Genomic DNA, 21,820 nt, shown 5'->3' on the forward strand with positions numbered 1-21,820 from the left:
ACGCTTTTCATGATCATTCTTAAGGGTTAACCTTGGTAATTTCTGCTGCAAGTTGGGAAATATTGGTATCAATGATGCCTGAATATCAATGTTTCATTAGACATTTTCTTAGGTATATATGTCAGGTTAGATTTCAGATTATTTTCTTGTTTTTCTTAGGTATATTAGTAAAATCATTTGTCAGGTTAGATTTCAGATTATTTTCTTGTTTTTCTTAGGTATATTAGTAAAATCATGTCAGGTTACATTTCAGATTATTTTCATGTTCTCATGTCCTTTATTTCATGTTAAGTATGCTTGAAGGGTTTTTGTATTTGATGAAATGCAAAGCTTTGTTTGTTACGGTATAATCTTTATTAAATATTACACAGCACCAGGCACCACATGCTATTTCCCATGTGCTGATGACAGGCATTGGGTCAGACATGAGACATTATAGACCACTGTGTGCAAAATAAGTAAATCAAGAGAAACAAGGAATTAAAAAAAATAAACTCAATATATTCTATTTGGTAATAGCATTGGGCTGGGAACACATTTGCTGATCTTCAGTGAGGGACTGAATGTAAAATAATGATTGGAAAATAAGCAATTATTGTTGTCATATTAAAGGTCTACTTTGTTGTTCGTGAATAATCTCAGACAGTCTGTGCAACTGACCCATCTACCATAGGCAAGCGCCATTGCCGATTGTAAACACAGCTGATTGAATCGTACGTCTGGGAGCAATGACAAGAAATGACAGGGAAAGTAGTATAGGCCTACAACATATGTTACTGATAAGTGTTCTCAACGAGCAGGCATGTACCACTCCTAAGACGTACCGCATTTTCATTAAATCAACATATAACTAATTTTAGCAAAGTGTAGAGAGTATCTTCTCTCTCTCTCTCTCTCTCTCTCTCTCTCAGCAGACGAGTGACGAAGTAAAGACAGTGGTATGGCCCTTTTTTATATTTATTTAAGCTAAGGCAGCGAAAACTATATGACCTCTATGTCTCTATTATTCTTTCAATCCATGTAAAATATAGATAGTCAGGTATTATATTTATAGTCAAGCATAAAAAAAGTAAATAATTGTGATGAATACTAAACCTGGCATCCGATATGGCTCACTGCTGCGCGGCGCTGCCAAACTAAACACAGGGCAACGTTGCCATATGTGCAAAGTGACGGAACTGGGCAGGAAAAAAAATTTCGCTTCCGGGAATGGAAGAAGGGTGGTAGCAAAGAGGAATATTTGGCTGCCAAGCATAGGGCTAGGAGAGAGGTATACAGGGCAAAGTCTGAGTCACAGAGACAATTACTGTCTTGATAACCTAAATCATGGGGAAAGGAAAAATATATTTAGGGTGGCAGGTCAGGTGAAGAGGGATAATCGGGATATCATTGGTGAGCAGTGTGTGAAGAATGATGAAGGAAGGGTAGTGGTGAACAGTGAGGATATTAAAGATGCATGGAGAGAGCATTATAATCGGTTGTTGAATGAGGAGTTTGACTGGGACAGGGAAGGTTTGGAGCCAGCAGATCCAGTGTCTGGCCCTTGGCCTTTGACTGCTACTGCTACTGTGAGTGAGGCAATAGGCAGGATGAGGGTGGGGAAGGCAGCAGGTGTGTCTGGGTTGACTGCCGAAATGTTGAAGGCCTCAGGCGATATAGGGGTGAGTTTAGTCACTGACCTGATAAATAGTATTATTTATGAGTGTGTTGTCCCAGATGATTGGCTGAAGAGTGTAATTGTAAATGTGTATAAATGGAAGGGTGATACCCTGGAAAGAGGAAATTATAGAGGTATAAAGCTTTTAGATCAGATAATGAAGGTAATGGAGAGAGTTTTAGAAGGTATGATTAGAGAAAGAGTGAATATTGATGAGATGCAGTTTGGGTTTATGCCAGGTAGGGAGACCACTGATGCCATATTCATTGTTCGACAGCTTCAGGAAAAATATATTGGTAGGAGAAGGGATCTTTATATTGTTTTTGTTGATTTGGAAAAGGCCTTTGACAGAGTCCCTAGAGAGGTGGTGAAGTGGGCGATGAGAAAGCTTGGCTTGGAGGAGTGGCTGGTTAGGGTGGTTATGGCCATGTATGTGGGTGCTCACACCCAGGTGAGAGTGAATGGAGATTTGAGTGATGAGTTTTCCGTGAATGTTGGTGTGCAGCAGGGGTCAGTCTTGAGTCCCATGTTGTTTATCATGGTACTTGCAGCCCTTTCACGTGACTTTAGAAACGGACTCCCGTGGGAGTTGTTGTATGCTGATGATTTGGTGTTGATTGCAGAGAATGAAAGGGAGGCGGAGGAAAGGTTTAGGAAGTGGAGAGCTGGTATGGGGCAAAAGGGTTTAAGGGTAAATGCAGATAAAACAAAAGTGATGATATCTAGGGTTGGTGGCGGTACTGTCAAAGACGAGGGAGAGTGGCCATGTGCAGTTTGCCACAAGGGCGTGGGAAGTAATTCCATCTTGTGCGGTGTGTGTGATAAATGGGTGCATAAGAGATGTAGTGGTATCAGAGGTAGACTGCGAGATAATGCTGATTTTATGTGTACGGCGTGCCGGGGTGAGCAGGTGGAGATCGTCAGATGTGAAAGGATTGAACTTGCTGGTGAATCTCTTGAGTGTGTGGACGAGTTTTGTTATTCGGGAGACATGTTGTGTGCTGGAGGTGGGGCTGGAGCTAGCTCTGTGGCTAGGGTGAGAAGTGGTTGGAAGAAGTTCAGGGAGCTCTTGCCTCTCCTGACATTGAGAGGGCTCTCCCTACGTGCTAAGGGGTCTTTGTATGCAGCATGTGTTAGGAGTGTAATGCTGTATGGCAGTGAGACCTGGGCAGTGAAGGAGGAAGACATTCGCCGGCTCAGACGTACAGAAATGACAATGACTAGGTGGATGTGCAGTGCGTCCCTGCGTCCAAGGCCTGGAGGGGCTGGGTTTACAAAAGAAGAGTTGAGAGGTAGGATGGGACTGGAGTGTATTGGTGTTGTGATGAGGAGAGGTAGATTGAGGTGGTTTGGACATGTGGAGAGGATGGGGGATGATAATTGGGTGAGGAAAGTGAGAAGTGTTAATATTGGGGGTGGGGTTATGAGGGGTAGACCGAGAAAGACATGGGACGAGGTTATTGTGACCTTAGGGTTAAGGGACTGAACAGGGAGGCTGCAATGGATCGTGCAGCGTGGAGAGCCGCCATTAAATGACCAAGGCCGACACATGCAAGCATGTTGGAGCCTTTAAAAACGAACGAAGATATATATATATATATATATATATATATATATATATATATATATATATATATATATATATATATATATGTCATAAAAGACTTTGTAGTTACTTGTAGTGGAGTTTTCTATATATTAGACTTGTGGACGAGCGGTTATTATAGTGGAGTAGCTTTGTAAGTAGTTAATCTTCTTTCCCATTTGTCATGTAGTGACAGGAGAGGTAAAGAATAGCATGGGACTATTTTTATTTGTCTTGGAAATATTAACAAGTCTCTCACTCACGAGTGAGTTGAGCAGAGTCCCTGTCTCCCTGTCTCGCTCTCTCAGTCTCTCTCTCAAGTTGCTAAGCCCTTTCTCCTTCTGACCTGCCTGTTCTAAGGTCTGTCTCCTTCTGAGCTCTCTTTCCTAAATTCTGGTGAAACAGGAGATGTATCACGTGTGTTCCTTGTGGATGGAATGTTTAAGAAGCCGGTGTGTGAGTATGTGTGTATGTGTGTGTATGGTCACTAGGGTTTTGTTCATGGGTGGATTGCTGACAACTAACTGCATCATCTCCTTACTGGCCACTGTCGTCAGCTTTCCTCAGTGTAATTTGCAAGCTCATTTCCCATTCCCAGGCTCGCATAGAGCTGTCTATCTATCTATTTATCTATCTATCGATTATGATTTGTAATTATAATATGGAGTCCTAATATCTGCTCGGTCACGCGAAAATGGCGTACCATCGACAGTTAATAGTCCTAACATATTAATACATATTATATACACATTATAATGAACCTATAAGCTAAGTAAGGGAAATACATAATATTGTAAAAGTAACATAATTGTATGAATATTGTATACATATAATATTTATAGTAAATAGTGATTATTCAGTAATATTACATTTTAAACAAGTTGTATACATATTTGAATAAATGCATTAAAGTCTCTTCTGAGGCGTGGGTTCGTATCCCACCGCTGCCACCAAATGTCATAAAAGACTTTGTAGTTACTTGTAGTGGAGTTTTCTATATATTAGACTTGTGGACGAGCGGTTATTATACTGGAGTAGATTTGTAAGTAGTTAATCTTCTTTCCCATTTGTCATGTAGTGACAGGAGAGGTAAAGAATAGTATGGGACTATTTTTATTTATCTTGGAAATATTAACAAGTCTCTCACTCACGAGTGAGTTGAGCAGAGTCCCTGTCTCCCTGTCTCGCTCTCTCAGTCTCTCTCTCAAGTTGCTAAGCCCTTTCTCCTTCTGACCTGCCTGTTCTAAGGCCTGTCTCCTTCTGAGCTCTCTTTCCTAAATTCTGGTGAAACAGGAGACGTATCACGTGTGTTCCTTGTGGATGGAAAGTTTAAGAAGCCTGTGTGTGAGTATGTGTGTATGTGTGTGTATGGTCACTAGGGGTTTGTTCACGGGTGGATTGCTGACAACTAACTGCATCATCTCCTTTTTGGCCACTGTCATCAGCTTTCCTCAGTGTAATTTGCAAGCTCATTTCCCATTCCCAGGCTCGCATAGAGCTGTCTATCTATCTGTTTATCTATCTATCTATTATGATTTGTAATTATAATATGAAGTCCTAATATATATATATATATATATATATATATATATATATATATATATATATACATGGAGCCTCTGTGGTACAGTGGTAGACTGTGCGTTTCGTACACGGGCGAGCCAGGGTTCGCGTCCCCCAGGGCAATAAACTTTGGGAGTGTTCACCCGGCCACGTACTGCATTGGCAGACACAAGGAGTGCTGTGGTTGAACTAGTGTCGTTTACTATAAAGTATGCTTGCACGCAGTCAGTTTGAGCGGATCGATACACTTGGTTCACAGACTACACACACATCCAAAGCCACTTCAACACTACAATTACACTTACAAGCTTTTCTCACCCTAAATACAATCTCTACCAGACAGCCTAAGCCACTTGGTAGAGATACATTGGCTGTATCGTCCCGACTTCGGTCGGGATAGGCCAGTCCTGCAGTTGATACTCAAAGGGCTAATGATGATGATGATGATATATATCCATATCTATCTATATACAGTATATATAATATTATATACATATATGTATATACTGCGTATACAGTATACAGAATATATATATATATATATATATATATATATATATGTATTTTATGCGAGGAAGAAGGAACCAAAGGCCATGAGCCCGCAGTAACAGTTCCCTCCAAGAGAAAAACAAAATACAATAGAGAGCCAAATTCAAGATCCGATCATTTTGAGATGCCTGGACACACTGCGTTTGAAAGACTGGAGATCATAGGTAGCAGGAAATACAGACAGAGGGAGACAGTTGCAGAGCTGACCTGTTGCATAAATGAAAGACTGGGAGTAACGGTTAACTCTTACATTAGAGAGTTGGACAGAAAAGGGATGTGAGATTGCTGCCAGACGGGTGCTACGCGCCCGTCGTAGAGGTGGAGGAATGCAAGCAGACAGTTCAGCAGAGCAGTGACCATTAAAGTAGCGATAGAAAAGAGATAAAGATGCAACAGTGCGGCGAAGAGACAGAGGTTGAAGGGAGTCAGTAAGAGGAGGAGAGTTAATGAGACAAAAAGCCTTTGACTCCACCCTATTGAGAAGAGCTGTATGTGAGGACCCTCCCCACACATGAGAGTTGTACTCCACACAGGGGCGGATAAAACCCCTGTATAGAGTCAACAATTGTGCAGGGGTAAAGAAAGAGCGGAGTCGGCTTAGCACACCCAATCTCTTGGAAGCAGATTTTACAAGAGATGTAATATGATCTTTCCAAGATAAGTCCCGAGTAAATGAAACCCCAAGCATGTTCAAGGATGATGCAAGATTAAGCTGAATATTATTAAACATTAGTGGTTATACCTGTGGAAGATTTTGTCAGGTTGATAGGTGTAAGAACTGATTCTTACATGCATTAAAAACAACCATATTATTTTTACCCCAGTCAGAGATACGAGCCAAGTCAGACATTAGGTGTGCCATAGCCTCATCCCTTGTTTGTTGAAGTAACTGTTGAGATGGGCGTTGCGGGAACCGAATAGAAAGGTGAAGGATGGAGTCATCAGCGTATGAGTGGATAGGGTTAGATGTACAGCTTAGAAGATCATTGATGAATAAAAGGAAGAGAGTTGGTGATAGGACAGAGCCCTGAGGAACACCACTGTAGATAGATCTAGGAGAAGAACGATGGCCGTCTACAACAGCGGCTATAGAACGACCAGAAAGGAAGCTAGCGATGAAGGCACAGATAGAAGGATAGAAACCGTAGGAGGGCAGTTTGGAAATTAAAGATTTATGCCAGACTCGATCGAAAGCCTTTGAGATGTCAAGTATATATATAGATATATATATATATATATATATATATATATATATATATATAGATATAGAGAGAGAGAGAGAGAGAGAGAGAGAGAGAGAGAGAGAGACAAATAGATAGATAGATAGATACACATACATATATATATATATATATATATATATATATATATATATAGATAGATAGATAGATAGATAGATAGATAGATAATTAGATATAGATATATATGTATATATATATAGATAGATATATAGATAGATAGATAGATAGTTAGATACACACACACAATATAAATATATATATATATATATATATATATATATATATATATATATGTGTGTGTGTGTGTGTGTGTGTGTGTGTGTGTGTGTATACACATAGATATATAGACAGAAGATAGTTATATTTATTTCTTATATACACATGCATGTGTATATGTGTGTATGTATATACAGTATACCATATATACTTCTTATGAAAGGAATAAGAAAGGACAGGCAAGGAGACTGGAAATTGCTTCTTCCAAGAATAATAAAAAACAAGACGTTAGAGAGCCACATTCAAGATCCGTTGATATTGCGATGGCTGAACACACTGCGTTTGAAAGACTCAAGATTATACCAGAAGGGATCACTGAGGGAGATAGACAGTCCCAGAGTCGACCTGCTGCACACATGAAGGACCGGAAGCAACAGCCAACTTCTGCATTAGAAAGATGAACAGAAAAGGGATTAGAGTTTGCTGCTAGACAGGTGCCACGCACCCACTGTTGTGGCGGAGGGTTGCAAGCAGACAGTTCAGATTAGCAGTGACAAATAAAGTGGAGATAGAAAAGAGATAAAAATGTAACAGTGCGGCGAAGAGACAGACAATGAAGGAAGCCAGTAAGAGGAGAGGAGTTAATGAGACGAAAAGCCTCTGACTTCACCTTGTTGAGAAGAGCGCATGTGGGGAGCATCCTCACACATGAATTGTACTCTGCAAAGAGATGAATAAAACCCGTGTATAAAGTCAACAACTGTGCAGCGGTAAAGAAGACACGGAGTTAGCTTAGCACATCCAACTCTTAGAAGCACATTTTACGAAAGACAATATGATCTTTCTAGGTTAAATCCCGAGAGAATGAAACCCCAAGTGTGTTCAAATGTGATGCAAGATTGAGGTGGATATTGTTAAAAATTACAGCTTACTCCTGCGGAAGATTTTGCTGGGATGAAATATGTAAATACTGAGTTTTTGATGCATCAAAAACAGCAGTACTTTACCTCAATCAGAGATATGAACCTAGTCAGGCATTAGGTGTGGCATAGATTCATCCTTTGTTTGTTGAAGTAACTGCTAAGATGGACGCTGCAGGAAGTGAATAGAAAGGTGAAGTGTGGAGTCATCAGCACTCAAGTGGACAGGGTAAGATGTACAGCTTAAAAGGTCACTGATAAGTAATCCCTCCACTATCCGATATAATAGAGCCAAAGGCATGTCCGGAAAGTGGTCCCGTCTGGACAGTGGGCCCTAGCGTCCTAACTGTACTTATGGACCCTAACCTACCCTGACTCAGAAAAACGCCTATACAACTCCCTACTGGACATGCATAGCACCTATTTAAGACCCAATTCACACTAATAAGGGACATAAAATAATGAAATAAATGCAAATGAACCTGAGAATGAGGTTTTAGAGGTGAGTATATACAATATTAAACATTCTGGGTACTTACAACAAGTCCCTGGTTCCTGGACTGGTTGCTTATGGACCCTAACCTAGCCTAACTCAGAAAAACACCTCCCTACTGGACATGCATAGCACCTAAGACCCTATTCACACCAATAAGGGACATAAAAGAGTGAAATGAGGTTTGAGAGGTAAGTATGGAAAATACAGTACAGTATGAAACATTCTGGGTACTTACAACAAATCCCTGGCCAACTTGATGAATAACCCGCCTCGTCTCAGACTCTGACAGTAAAAGGAGTACCTGAAGCACCTGCAGTACACTGTACATGAAGTCTTGCACTGAACTTAGTCATTTGCACTCATAAATCCATTTTCTTAATATTACACACTCTAGTCTAATTTGCGCTCCATTGTACCTTAATGAAATAAGTGTTGCACTCAGCACTTACGTCTTTGTACTCATAGATCCATTTTCTTAACACTACACACTCTAGTCTACTTTGCGCTCCATGGAACGTCAATAAAATCAGTGTTGCACTCTGCACTTAAGTCTTTGCACTCAGAATTCTAATTTCTTAACAATGTGGACTGTTTTTTTCACTGCACAACACTGTAAGTTCCCGTGTGGTCTAGTGGTGGGTTCTTGCTGTTTATCGACTGTCAGAGTCTGAGAGTAGCTGATGCAGGTGGCCTAGGGGTGCATCTCTGGGACGTGGTGATGGACTTCCCACTGCAGACGACTCTGAAGAGAGGCGCAAACTCATGTCCAGTGGTGACTCCACTGTGGCTGATGTGCTGGGCTGTGGCTTGGAGAATGAGGGCCTGTCTTGGGGAGGCAATGGTGTGGAGCTAGGGCTGGGCACAGCAGGGGTTACGGGTCTGAAAAATCTGTCAGTGGTTGATTGACACAAGGAATGACGATTTTGGTGATTAATGATGCGCTGCCACAAGGCCCAAGGGCCCCATCTCCCTGTTGCAATTCGGGTGTTCCATGTAGTCGAGAACGAACTGGAGTGCGCTCAGCTTCGGGATGGCTGGAGTAGTGTCATGCTGAGAGGAGTCCTCCTCATCATCGCCATCCTCATCGGAATCTTCAAGTTGGATACTGACACCTGCAACTGAAGATGCAATCTCGATACCAGACGTGGTCTGATACCCAGGATCGCCCTCGTCATCATCCAGCCACTCATGCACTTCGTCCACATCAACATCGTTGCCATGCGCACGTAGATGTGCATGGAAATCATCCATGTCAAAACCTAGGATATCGTGCTCTATATCCGTTCTGAGAAGCAGACGAGATCAACCATTTTCTAGAGTCTTGACAGGGACTTCCTTCCATGCACTGGCCCAGCTGTAGATTGCAGACTTGATGTTGTAGCGGCGAATGTTTTCCAAAGTCCGCTGGCCTTGCGTGTCTCGACCTTCCCTGCGCTCGTCCTCATCCTCGAGAACAACCATCACCTCGTCCAAAAACTTCCTTCGGTACAGCCTCGTCGTTGCCACGATCACTCCTTAGACCATTGGTTGGATGAGAGCAGTTGTATTAGGTGGCATAAACATGCACCTAACGTGCCCATTCTCAGCCACCAAGTCCTTGTTGCACGGGTGAGCAGGTGCATTATCCAAGAGAAGGAGGGCCTTTACCTTGTCATGCGGGATTCACAGTGTCTTCGTCTGGTAATTGATGACCTCCTTGACGAAATGGCGGTGGAACCAGTCTTTGAAGATCTGGGCAGTGAACCATGCCTTCACAGAATGGTACCAAATGACAGGAAGGACATCCATCACTCCATGAAGACACCGAGGCTGCTTTGCATGGCCAACAATAACAGGCTTGAGCTGGTGCATGCCATTAGCATTGACACAACACAAAGTAGTTATCCGTTGCTTGCAGAGCTTGCAGCCAGGTACACACTTCTCTGTCTCCTCGGCTAGAGTGTTTGTTGGCAAAGAGTGATAGACTAAACCAGTTTTGTCAGCGTTCAGTTTTGTCAGCGTTGTAGACTTGACCGAGAGTGAGGCCCTCCCTGTTGATCAAGCCCTTCGCCTTGTGCTGAAACTTCTCTACTCCATCCTCGTTGGCGCCCAAAGTTTTGCCATGAGACTTACGGTTGGTAAGGCCATGTCGTAACTTGAATGTGAAAAGCCAACCCTCCGATGCCTTGAAGTCTAGGGCATCGTAAAGCCTTGCAAACTTCTCAGCAGCAGCCTTCAGCTCCGTGCCATGCACCAGCACACCAGCAGCACGTTGCTGTCGATACCAAATCAACGTGGAGTGGTTGACTTCAGCATACCGGGGAGTAAACATCATCTTCCTCTCCACGTTGCGTTTGTTCTTCGATGAGAAGTCAGCCGTGTACTGCATGAGTTTGTCACGGGATCTCTTGATATAAAACAAAGTAGATCGGGCCAGGTTGAATTCACTGAGGATGCGTGAGGTTGACCATCCCACATCCACCTTGTCCAATATCTCCCTCTTCTTCTCCAGAGTCAATACCACTCTCTTCCTCTTCTCAGGCGGCGGGGCCATCATCACACACACTAACAAGAGGCAGGAAAGCAGCAGAAGAGCCTGCAGCAAGTAGGGCACCACCACAAAAGCGAGCATGTGGGGCCATGATGACGAGTGTGCACACACAAGAGATGGGCAGTAAGTGGGGAGGATGCAGGGGCGCTCTAGTGGACGAAGGTGGAACTACGCACCAAAACACAGCTGGTCCACGCGGCGCGTACTGAGTTCAAATTACGGGGGGAAAAAAGTCAGATTTTTAATAAATTTTTAACGACTTTTGGGCAATTTTGGGAATATTAAATCCCGGGACCAAAATGTCCGGTAAGTGGGGTGTCCGGAAAGTGGGCGTCTGGATAGTACAGGGATTACTGTAATAGGAACAGAGTTGGTGATAAGACACAGCCCTGAGGAACACCAATATTTATTGCTCTAGGAGAAGAACGGTGGCTGTCTACAACAGCAGCTCTAAAATGATTAGAAAGTAAGCTAAAGATGAATGCACAGATAGAAGGATAGTAACCGTTAGACGGCAGCTTGGAAATGAAAGATGTATGACAGACTCAATGGGAAGCCTTTGAGACGTCAAGTGCAATGGTAAAGCTTTTGCTAAAGTCCCGAAATGAGGATGATCGGGAGTCTGAAGGGTAGATTATTGATCACCAGTGAAGCGTCCCTGGTGGAACCCTTACTGACGATCAGAAAGAAGATTGTGATAGGAAAGGTGCTTTAAAATTTAGCTGTTAAGAACAGACTCAAAAATTCCAGAAACACAGGATGCCAAAGCAACTGGGGGATAGTTAGAGGACAGGGAATGATCATCTTTTCTTGGGACAGGCTGAACAAAAGCAAACTTCCAGCAAGAAGGAAAGGTACAATATGACAGACAAAGGAGAAAGAGTTCACTTAGGCAGAGTGCAGCACGGAAGCACAGTTCTTGAGGACAACAGGAGGGACCCCATCATGTCCATATGCCGTGTTTGTATTGAGACCAGAGATGGAAGAATATACATCAGTTGGCACGTCCGCAAACTCAAGAGTTCCCAGTGATAGCCTTAATTAGGAACTGGGTCATCTACTCCCGGCTCACACAGCCATGTATTTTCTAAATTCCCTCCACAATATTTAGTGATGACGAGTACATAAATTTTTTAGTACTGTAATTTTTAGTTACTATACATTTTTTTTTTTTTATGTATGATTTACTAAGAAAAATACTGCAAAACAGTTACTAGAATGCATAAAACGACAAGTGGTACGTTAGCATTCATCACATATTATTAGAAGTTTTGCTGCATGTTTAATTGTAAATGCTTATAAGTTAGTTATAAAAGAGATTAATGTTTCATCTGGCAAATGCTGAAGAGAATGTATCGACCGTACGTTATAAAAGAGGCGCAATTTATGAAGCCGAAATCATGCGAAGACGAAGCCGCTGACTGAAATCCCAAGCACCGATGTTTCCAGGAAGGCACCATCAAAACTTTGTGAGGGGGCATTCTTACAGACTTCATCGGATTCATGTAAATATTTTCCAGTCAAACGACTTCATGTTAGTATAATACATAGACATATATGTGTGAAAGTTATCTGATTAAAACTATACTGAAAGACATGACTAGTAATGTAAGTACAGTAGTCGGTATTAAGCTATGAAGAATATTTGTCCCGACGTTTAGATGGTTAGCCTTTTAGTTGTGAATCTCTTCGGCTTTATCATAATGAAGCTTCTTTTCTCATTTTATTGAGTAGATATGTTAATTAAATTATACCTATGAACGATGTGATAAAGGAAACACTTACAAAACTGTTTAGTTGACCGCATTTTTATTATACAAATTAAGTTATCAGGTGAAGACTGGCAACTTTGGGGGGTTTGTAAACTCCCCAAATGAAGAAATTTTAAGCCATGAGGAAGTCAGTGGGGGAGAGTCATGAAGGAACAGTGTTGGAATCATCTAAAGTGGAATTGGTGGAGAAAGTCTGAGCAAAGAGTTCTGCCTTATCAGTAGATGAAATAGATACACAGCCATCAGAATGGAAAGGAAAACAGGAGGGAAGGATGATGAGTTAAGTTGTTAGAAAGGTTTTTGACAAGGTGCCAGGAGTGGGAAGAATCTGTGTTGGAGTTCACAGCATTTAGTAGGAATTATGTTATTTTCAAGAGGGAAGAATAGACTAGCATGATTCCGGGCAGATAGATAAATGAGACGATATTCATATGTGGGTTGGCTCCGAGACGTTTCGTAGGCCTTCTTGTTGTGGACAGCATTAGAACATGCGCGAATAAGCAATTTTTTTTTTCATTAGTCACGGGATATGAAAGACGAATGTATGCTTCCATGCTTGAGAGAGTATCGTCCTTCTTGCGCAAGGCACATTCAGATGGCTCTTATCTATACAAGCTATACAAGCGAAAGATCTCCAGGCCCTCCCAAGCTTACGGCGGCCTACACCCCAAATATCACAACATATCAGAATCTAGTACACGCTGGTTTCCGATCCAGGACACGGATTAAATAGCCCCTACCTCACCTGCTCAGCGGATTCTCACCTCAGGCACATAGGAAGAAACATTCATCTACCAAGGCTACTGAAGAAGGGTTAAGGGACCCGAAATCGCAATCTACCAAGAAATGAAATGGACGGAACAAACTACGACGAAATTATACACAACCTACCAGACAAGACTACGGCACTCCTGAGGTGTAAAGAAAATATGCTGAAGATAATATACAATACAATGCAGAACTTGGAATAACTTTCAACAAAGTATGTATCAGAGAAAAACTCCTGCCCCCATATACTCTCTCTCTCTCTCTCTCTCTCTCTCTCTCTCTCTCTGTGTATATATATATATATATATATATATATATATATATATATATATATATATATATATATATATATATATTGTAACAGAAGAAAGCGTTTACGAGAACATTCTGGATTAATCAGAGCTATTGGAATAGTGAAAAATGCCCGGGACTACTCTCAATGCAAATTATTTTAGCCACCGCTGGTTAGGAAGAAATCGAATTTACATAACTTTGGGCTAGGCTTCTCTGAAGCGAGTGGTTGCAGAATCTTGGCTTCTGGGTGTGCTGCATATCAAACGGTTGAATGTCTTGAAATATGGAGTTACTACTGACCTGCACCTGCGTCTCAGGAGGCATCATTAGGACAACGAAGGTTGAACAGTAAGCTGTATATTCTCGTAAATATTTGGTGTAATAACTGCACAATGATTTTTTTTATACTAGTAAACCAGCCAATTATAAACACATGCCCTCCCTATAGTTTCATTTCCTTAACTTTTCATTACGAAGACGTTTATCATAACTTCTTACTGTCACCAAATTAAATTTACTTAGCTTGGGGAGACCTCTGACAGCAAAGTGATCAAATGGCCTGCAAATGAGCACCGGTACTAAGTGTCAAGAAATGCTACTAATGATTCTCATGGCCTCAGCATTGTATTCTTTCTCATTCTTCACCCATTTGGGGAGGCGGTGGCTGAATCGATAGAGAGGGGGCCTGCGGTTCTAATGGACCCAGGTTCGAATCCCGGCTGGGGCAGAGAACAGTTTGAGGATTTGAATTTCATAAAAGCAGACTTTCCTGATCTACCAGAAGACCCGCCGACATGTAAAAAAAAAAACGCTAATACCAATACACCAGTCCTGTACGAGACAGCTCTAGCATGTATTCAATATGGGTGGTGGGTGTTAGCGCCGAAGTGGTGACATGTGAAAGTGCAGGAGGACTACTGGACCTCGGGATAGGCCACTGCCCCCAAGAAATAGGCCCTGAAGCCTTTGCCCAGAGTCGGATACATAAAAAAAACTACTAGGTTTTTTATTGCCTAAGCATAAACGTACGGCATTAAGTTAAACATACGTCCCAGGTGTACCAAATCACAGAATGAGTTACACGGGAGAGCTGAAGTTTTTGACTGCTACAATCATAATTTGCTGAATAATATCCACAGGTAATAAACTAGTATACTCAAAAGCGCCAAAACTGAGAAAAACATAAAGTAGTCAGTGTTGGTTGAATTTGCTTCCTCTCATCCATCACGCTTCCTTGAGTTGACAACCAGTCATAGTCAACCTGAAATGCATCCTCACCTGCCTTGCCTGATGTGGCTGGCGGCGAAGATGGTGCCGTCGTCAGGGTTCAGGGAAAACAGTGGGTGTGGGTGGCTGGCCCAGGAGAACGTCTTGTCTTCCAGGTCCCAGTCGTCAGGGTCATCTACGAACACCCGGCCCAGCGGCGCCTCAGATCCACCACCCTAATGATACAAAATTTGGAGGACACTGGAAATTTATGCTCCAAAACTGCACACACATACTAGCGTAGCCTTGTCAGCACGACAGAGAGAGAGAGAGAGAGAGAGAGAGAATAACAGCCGAAGTTGTAGCTAATGAATTTTAAGAATCATCATTTTCATCAGTGTATGAAAGGGTACAACAAGGAAGAAAGGTTTTTCGTTTCTTTGAGAGCAGTGATAAGAAAAAAGGAACAGAGCATGGAAGTAAAACAGTCCCTGCATGATAGTGTTATGATACCAACTTAAACGTATGGAAATGAAGCTTGGACGCTCTTGGAAGGACATAAGTCAAAATTGAGAGCAGGAGCATTGAGTTATCTGAGAGGAGCATGTGGATTTACATGGAGAGACAGACTGACAAATGAGAAAATGAAGGAGCTTTGTGTGGATGTGGATGTGATAGAATGCGTTTGAAGAAATACACTGAGATGGTTCGGCCATGTGGTGAGGATGGAGAGCTAGAGACTAACGAGGAGACTGTATGTGAGTGAGGTGGAAAGGGGAAGAGGGAGGGGGAGGCCGAGGATGAGATGGAGCGATGGAATGGAGAGGTATATGAGAGAGCGGGGTGTGAACTGGGTGGAGAGCAGTGAAATGGCGGGGAACAGGACGACATGGAGGCGATTTATCTGTGGCCATCCCTAATGGGATTGAGGCGTCTGGCAATAGATAAATACTCGTAGACAGATTTTCATCAGTCAAATAGCATAGGTTTACGGCCAGGTTGTTAAAATAGAGAAAAGAAAGATGAAAACAAGACTCGCCAGCCCATTTATAATTCATTCTTACATGATCGAGATAAATGTGGTATCTTGTCCCACCTAACTCTCTCTGTCTCTGTCTCTCTCTGTCCGTCTCTCTCTCTACTGTATATATATATATATATATATATATATATATATATATATAGATAGATAGATAGATAGATAGATAGATAGATAGATAGAGAGATAGATAGATAGATATAGATAGATATAAGTATATAGCTATATATATAGATAGATATATAGATAGATAGATAGATAGATATAGATAGATATAGATAGATATAAGTATATAGTTATATATATATATATATATATATATATATATATATATATATATATATATATATATATATATATATATATACAGTATATAGTGTGTGTGTGTGTGCGTGTGTGTGTGTGTGTGTGTACAACATTAAGGTGAATCATTGGCGCCTGAGAGCATTTATACTGATACCATAAACCCTCATATCACCAGAACAACTTCAGTATTTTATTACAGCTAACCTCAGACAATTTTATACTAGATCACAGTGAGGCCTTCGAACCTTTTTTTTTTTTACAACAGAACAGTGGAAGGAAAAACAAATGAGTACAAAAAAAAAAATAATAATCCATACACCAGATTATTGGTGTCCTCTATTCATAAAATATCAGTAACAGTTGGACTTGAACTGCTGTAGGTTGAAGTATGGGAGGAGACAACTCTGGGGAAGCGAGTTCCAGAGAGATGCAGTTCGGGGAATGAAAGAATTCTGATAGGCAGAAGTTCTGCAATATGTCTGAGTGACGTTCCAGTCATGAGCGCTGTCAGATGCCCATGTAGCACGAGGGAAGGCATGGAGAGGTGGCACCATGGATACAACTTTGTCTGAGCATTTTCATTGAAATTACCTGTAATATAATGCAAGGCAGGCGACATTCCTTCTTACTTGTAGGCGAGATAGTTTGTTTATAATAGCGAGGTTAATAATAATTCCAGCAGCTTTGTTCTGAATTTTGTCTAGTTGTTTTAATGCAACCTCTCCACATCCACTCCACAAGGGCAAGCAATATTCAAGCTGACAGAGCACGTGATTCATATAAATTATAGCTAATTGCTCGTCAGTGAAGAAGTTACGGACTCTGTACAATAATCCAAATTTCTTTGAGGCAGTTTTAGTCCAGTTGAGGGCATTGTTAAATGAAACACCGAAAATTTCGATACTTTTGGAGATGGGAATATTAGTAGCATTGAAGGTAATATAAGAATCTGGCAATATCTGAGAGTATTGGCAAGAATGTTATATGTCAGAGATTTTAAGCCTGATCATATTAAACGAGGATATGTGCAGATGTCACATGGCAGGAATTATCCATTTACCCGATAACTAAGATGACACACTATTTTAGTTATTTATTCCTACTTCCAAACACTTTTATGAAAGTTACGAATGGTCTTTTTTCAATGAAGTGGTTAATGAAGGCAATATATAACTTTCATTTCAGAAAGTGACTCCAATGCTGAATAACTCGTCTGGTACCAGCGAGAATAATGTTTAAAATACGCTGTCTGGTTGAAAGGATTAATGATGAGGGCTACGAACCTGAGAGTATTAGCGAGACATAGCCTGAATGTCATATATTGGAGAATTTAAGCCAGGTCTGTATTTCCTGCTGCCTATGACCTCCAGTCTTTCAAACGCAGTGTGTCCAGGCATCTCAAAATGATCGGATCTTGAATTTGGCTCTCTATTGTATTTTGTTTTTCTCTTGGAGGGAACTGTTACTGCAGGCTCATGGCCTTTGGTTCCTTCTTCCTCGTATAAAAAAAAAAAAAAAAAACAAGGATATGTACAGATGACACATGACATTGATTATCCTTTTACCCATTAACTAAGATGACGCACTGTTTTACTTATTTATTCCTACTTCCAAACACTTTTATTAAACTTACGAATAGTCGTTTTCAGTAATGGAATTAATGGAGGCAACATATAACTCTTTATGTTCGAAAAGTCATCCCTGCGCTGAATAACCAGTCTGGTACTATCGAGAATAATGTATATAATACACTATCTGGTTAGATGGATTAAAGATGTTTCGTACAAAACGAAGCAAAACAATAAGGGTACCGGCAGATTAACATGACAGCAATTTAAAATGATCACACTTACACGGATAAGCTGTCATGTATGAAGTTAAAGCCTCTTTACCTTTTAGCTTAAAACGATTGGCAGTGTTGTGAACAGTGTTATTCCATTATAGTACTTTGAACAGTGTTATTCCATTATAGTACTTTGAACAGTGTTATTCCATTTATATAGTACTTTGAAACGGTGGCAACATTGAGATGCTTTCGATTTGCTTCCTCTATTACACAAGAAGTATCATTTATACACTACGGTGGTTTGCCGCAGGAAAACCATACGAGTATTGGCAGCCCAGCTTCAAGGTTTAACATCTACACTACAGTTCCATGAGGGTATTCTTCAATAACCAGTTTTGGCAGCTTCTGGGTATTTTACAACAACCCGTTTTTTGCAACATTTGAGTATTCTACAATAATCCTTTTTGTAGAACCTGAGTATTCAACAATAACCCGTTATTGCAGCATCTTTGTATTCTACAAAACCGGTTTTTGCAGCATTTGAGTTTTCTACAAATAACTCTTTTAGGAACGTAACGTTGTTATCATTACTATAACTTGCCATTTCCAAAGAAATCATTTTTGCAGCCACTTTTCAATGGGTTATCATTGACATACATACCACCTTCCCACACGAGTCTTCCACAAGTAGGCTAAATCATTTTCCCAGCCTAGCTTCGACGGTTATCATTGTCCCTTCACACTACAGACTCACCTGCGTTTTCCACAAGTAAACCATTTTGGCGCCTGGCTTCATGGGATTGTCGTTAATATCATCTATGATGACAGTGATGGTGTAGGTCGCTGCCTGGCCTTCTACGTCAGCAACCCGCACCAACACCTCCAACTGACGGTGTTCCTCGCGGTCCATTGGACCCCGCGTCCACAGCTCACCACCACCACGACCACTGTCTAGATCTAGAGAACAACGATAATTGTGGCTGTTAAGTCTTTCGGTTCAGTAATATAATTTTCATTTCCTTCGTGATATCATCTATTAATTGCTTTTACTTGTAGGGGGACCTTTCTTAGTAAAGGAGTTTAAGCTCTTCCCACAGGTATGGACAAGGCTTAGAATGATGGACATGAAAATTAGCACATCAAATTGTACTTCTAAAAAGGGAGTGGTCCACAGACCAAAACTTAATACTGAATGATCTGCACCAAACATATCCGGTTCTCTGGGATGTTAATGACAAGGACCAAAAGACAAATAAATGAGGCCGACTTTATTACTGATAAAACAGGTACACTTTTACTCAAGAAAACAGCGGTTGAGAGAAAGTTGAGACTATGTATTGAGAAAAGAGGTAAGAAAAATGTAGGGCAAATCTCATGATGACAACGACGCATATTTCAGTGCATGATTCGTATGCAAGTGTCTCAGTTTTATGTTAGGCACCACGAAACCACACCTTACATTAGCCGGCTCCTTTGTTCACACAGTATCACAGCGGCAGCTGCAACATGGACCTTATCCTCACCTGCTTACAATTTGATGGGTAGGGTCTCAGACATGTGGGGGCTGCGTGTTTATTCTCTTCACATCTTATCTAACATGGGCGTGACTTTACATCTAAGGGTGCGGCCACATTGCCCCAAACATGTGATCGACAAGAGGAAACGAAGTTCGGGGGACCGTTTAACATTCACAGTAAGATATTGCATCAGCTCTAACCCAGTGTTTAGTTACATCTGGTTGATCACGTGTTTCAGGCAAGTTTGGCAGCACACTAACATTGTTTATTGTTGCAGTTATGTACTGTACGTGGCATACTGCTATTATGTGTGTGACAGGTTTCATTCAGGTTTCTAAGAGTGTTTCAGGCAAAGTTTTCCAGCAAGTGATTAATCAGTTCGCTGATTGCACTTTGCAGCAAGACTTGTACTCTTGTTCCAGCCTGTTGAGTTGTCCATCTGGCACCGAGGGATGAAGAGTAAACTCTTTTTTTTTTTTTGTTGCGAATAACGGTCAAGTTGATGAATGACGGTAATATTACTGACTGATATATTATTTAACTACTGCTAGTGGAATCAACCAACCTCCTGACCAGCCATATTTACCATGCGATGCATTTCAAATGTACTTACGTGGGTCGAACTTAAGTGTGATGAGGTGGAGGACATGGTCAGGATTGTCAGGATGAAGTGCTAGGGTAAAGGGCGGACCGTGTCCCAAGGCCCACACGTCCGGGTCGGTGAGCTTGAGGACACCGAGACGGGTGGGCGGGCTGCCCTCCATGACGTGCAGCAGGGTAGGCGGCAGCAGGACAGGCGGACAGTCGTTGACGTCCGTCACGGTGATGGTAAGCGTAGCGGTGGCTGAGAGGAGTGGCACCCCTCGGTCCACCACCACTACCCGCGCCTCACCTTTCCCTCCGCCATCAGCCTCACGGTCCAGCCCTGTCCTCAGCCGCACCGTTCCACCAGAGTCCACCGTAAGGAAACCCCATCCGCCCTCCACCCGGTAGTCAACCAGACCACGCCCACCCTGCAGGTCATACCTTTAGCACATTCTCAATATTTACCGCCTCTATCACGTGGTCACCACTTCTAACCTAAACTCCTTTTGTCCTTCAGTGAACCTACCAGACCTTATTTCACCAACCATTCCTATAACACTTCTCTTTAATATCATTTACCTGCCTATTTCATCACCTATTTACAACATGAAGTAATATTGTTCCTGTGCTTCCAAGTATTCCCTCCTTTTTATTATATCAACCATTTTCTCAACCTACATACAAAAGAATACAGTGAGTAAAACTACGAAGATATTTGGGAGATGGGTTAGAATACAACACAATTATTGGTATTTACTGTATACAGATATTTACCACCACTTTCTGCTAACTTTCAGTACGATATTACACACATCACCACAGTTTAAGTCTGTGCTGAGTGTATTCCTGCCCACAACCAAATATACAACTTGAAGTAATGATCAGGAGTAATATTTTTCCTTAACTCAGTGTTTGTTTCCTGTCTGTTGAGAGCAAATATGATTGGCGAAGACTGTGCTCTTAAAAAGAATACATTAGGTGTCGGGGGACAGTGATGAATTATCCCAACTCCAATACCCACCAAAGACACGGGGAGAGGTATTATCTGGAAAAGAAACTGATCGCCCAGTGAATAAACAAAAGAAGCATGTAAACACTATCCAGGAATTCTTAGTCTAAAGTAGACAATGTTGTTTATGCTAAGACAGAAGCTTTTTGTTGTTGTTGCTGTCTCTCGTTTATATATTCGTACAGTATTCCTCTTCTCATCTGGTAATAGGTTCCTAATCGTGTGCGAGTAGGATTTCGCCACTTCTGGACCTGACCAGCAAGACTAACCCGAATGAAAAGTGATGATTTTAACAACAAGCAGTGGCTTAGCTACTATTGGGTGACCTGAGGAGTCACCTCCCCCTACCTCCCCACCCATCAGAACTTTGCTCCTTTCATTGGATCCCTCATTTACAACCACAGGATATTTAATGTATGCACACTCTTCAGTAGTGGGCTTCCCCAGCCATGGATGGAGTGATCACAAGTGTTTGGGAACCAAATATGAATTCTTCAGATTTTTAATAATATGAACACGATTATGAAGAAACGTTGTGAATTCAAATGTGATTAGGAATATTTTATGAAAGTATTAATGAATGCATTCATTAAAAAATGTACCTACTAACTATAGATAGCCTAGTATCATATTTAAAGTTATGCAGTGGTAAAGGACTTCATGACCAGCATCAGTATTTAGTACTGGGATATCAAACTAATCCTAAGCTTACTAGTAGACATATTAGTTTATGTTTTCTAAGTAGGCTAGTTACAACAAATACACATAAGATATCATACTA

The 21,820-nt window shown here is 41.5% G+C and overlaps 1 protein-coding gene across 1 annotated transcript in view; it reads right to left on the minus strand.

Moving 5' to 3' along the window:
* LOC145409023 (putative neural-cadherin 2) overlaps nt 1-21,820 on the minus strand; it is a 532,112-nt gene that overhangs the window by 134,567 nt on the left and 375,725 nt on the right. Inside the window, exons 12-14 of the mRNA XM_080279591.1 lie at nt 20,059-20,458; nt 18,683-18,885; nt 14,870-15,033 (exon numbers count right to left, since the gene is read on the minus strand). Coding sequence (XP_080135717.1) covers nt 14,870-15,033; nt 18,683-18,885; nt 20,059-20,458 — 767 coding nt within the window. The remainder of the gene's footprint in view (nt 1-14,869; nt 15,034-18,682; nt 18,886-20,058; nt 20,459-21,820) is intronic.

The sequence above is a fragment of the Coenobita brevimanus genome, chromosome 79 (assembly GCF_032717465.1).
Source record: "Coenobita brevimanus isolate Jiangsu-jjx chromosome 79, ASM3271746v2, whole genome shotgun sequence".
In the NCBI taxonomy this organism is placed as follows: domain Eukaryota; kingdom Metazoa; phylum Arthropoda; class Malacostraca; order Decapoda; family Coenobitidae; genus Coenobita; species Coenobita brevimanus.